This window comes from Gadus morhua, chromosome 7, assembly GCF_902167405.1.
Source record: "Gadus morhua chromosome 7, gadMor3.0, whole genome shotgun sequence".
NCBI lineage: Eukaryota > Metazoa > Chordata > Actinopteri > Gadiformes > Gadidae > Gadus > Gadus morhua.
The window spans coordinates 2827280-2829197 of NC_044054.1; the positions used below are offsets into that span (position 1 = coordinate 2827280).

At 49.7% G+C, this 1918-nt stretch overlaps 1 protein-coding gene across 1 annotated transcript in view; it reads left to right on the forward strand.

Annotated features, from left to right (window-relative positions):
- The window catches only part of cdk15 (cyclin-dependent kinase 15), a 6212-nt gene that overhangs the window by 2871 nt on the left and 1423 nt on the right, over window positions 1-1918 (forward strand). Inside the window, exons 4-6 of the mRNA XM_030360294.1 lie at window positions 605-684; window positions 1185-1279; window positions 1841-1903. Of these exons, the coding sequence (XP_030216154.1) occupies window positions 605-684; window positions 1185-1279; window positions 1841-1903 (238 nt within the window). The remainder of the gene's footprint in view (window positions 1-604; window positions 685-1184; window positions 1280-1840; window positions 1904-1918) is intronic.

Below are 1918 nucleotides of genomic sequence, written 5' to 3' on the forward strand. Positions count from 1 at the left end.
TGTGTTGTGTGTATTGGTGAGTGAGTGAGTGAGTCTCACTGTGTTGTGTGTATTGGTGAGTGAGTGAGTCTCATTGTGTTGTGTGTATTGGTGAGTGAGTGAGTGAGTGAGTGAGTGAGTCTCACTGTGTTGTGTGTATTGGTGAGTGAGTGAGTCTCATTGTGTTGTGTGTATTGGTGAGTGAGTGAGTGAGTGAGTGAGTCTCACTGTGTTGTGTGTATTGGTGAGTGAGTGAGTCTCACTGTGTTGTGTGTATTGGTGAGTGAGTGAGTGAGTGAGTGAGTGAGTGAGTGAGTCTCACTGTGTTGGTGTGTATTGGTGAGTGAGTGAGTGAGTGAGTGAGTGAGTGAGTGAGTGAGTGAGTGAGTGAGTGAGTGAGTCTCACTGTGTTGTGTGTATTGGTGAGTGAGTGAGTGAGTGAGTGAGTCTCACTGTGTTGGTGTGTATTGGTGAGTGAGTGAGTGAGTCTCACTGTGATGTGTGTATTGGTGAGTGAGTGAGTCTCACTGTGTTGGTGAGTGGTGAGTGAGTGAGGCTTTGTTTGTTTGTTTGTCTGTTTGTTTGTGATGAGGTATTGTTTGTTTGTTTGTTGTTGTGTTGTCAGGATCAACGGCCATCTTGTTGCCCTGAAGGTGATCCGCATGAAGACAGAGGAGGGGGTCCCCTTCACCGCCATCAGAGAGGGTGAGGACTCACTCACTCACTCACTCACTCACTCACTCACTCACTCACTCACTCACTCACTCACTCACTCACTCACTCACTCACCAACACATGAGACTCACTCACTCACTCACCAACACATAGTGAGACTCACTCACTCACTCACCAACACATAGTGAGACTCACTCACTCGTTCACCAACACATAGTGAGACTCACTCACTCGCTCACCAACACATAGTGAGACTCACTCACCCGCTCACCAACACATAGTGAGACTCACTCACTCACTCACCAACACATAGTGAGACTCACTCACTCACTCACCAACACATAGTGAGACTCACTCACTCACTCACCAACACAGTGAGATTCACTCACTCACTCACCAACACGTAGTGATACTCACTCACTCACTCACTCAGCAAAACATAGTGTGTGTTTGTGTGTGTCTCTGCATGTGTGTGTGTGTGTGTGTGTGTGTGTGTGTGTGTCTGTGTGTGTGCGTGTGTGTGTGTGTAGCCTCCCTCCTGAAGGGTCTGAAACATGCCAACATCGTCCTCCTCCACGACATCATCCACGAGGCCGAGTCGCTCACCTTCGTCTTCGAGTACGTGGTGAGTGGTCCCTCTGGGGTTACCATGGAGACCCCCGCCACCTGAAGCATCTTTGGTCGGCGTGGCAACGGACCCACGCGTGGCGGATGATGCTCAGAGCGGCAGAACCAGAAGCACGTTTGGAGCTAAAGACGATTTATTCACACCAGTTCTACCGAGTTATAAACATATTAATGCAGACATATTATTTTGTCTTCTAGCGACGTGTTTAATGTGTCCCAGTGAGATGTAGGCTTCCCTGACTCCTTTAGTGTAGCTCTACGTCGTGTGGCTCATAACAGCTACACCGCCACCTTGGCCATACAGAATCAGCTATTGTTGGATCCCAGTTGAATCAGTGGTTCACTGGCTCTTTAATACCAGAGCAAGTGTGTCTAACAGGCTGTATGTGTAAGACCTCTGGTTCTCTCGCCCTCTCTGTTTCTGGTGTTCACTCACTCACCATTGCACAGTGAGACTCACCCACTCGCGTAATGAGTGAGTGAGGGCTATCATGTGACGGTCTGAGTGTCCATCAGGCTGTGTGTGTTCAGACCTCTCCTCTCTCTCTCGGACCCCCAGCAGACCGACCTGAGCCAGTACATGACAGAGCACCCCGGGGGGCTGCACTCCCACAACGTCAGGGTAGGTGATGGGGAC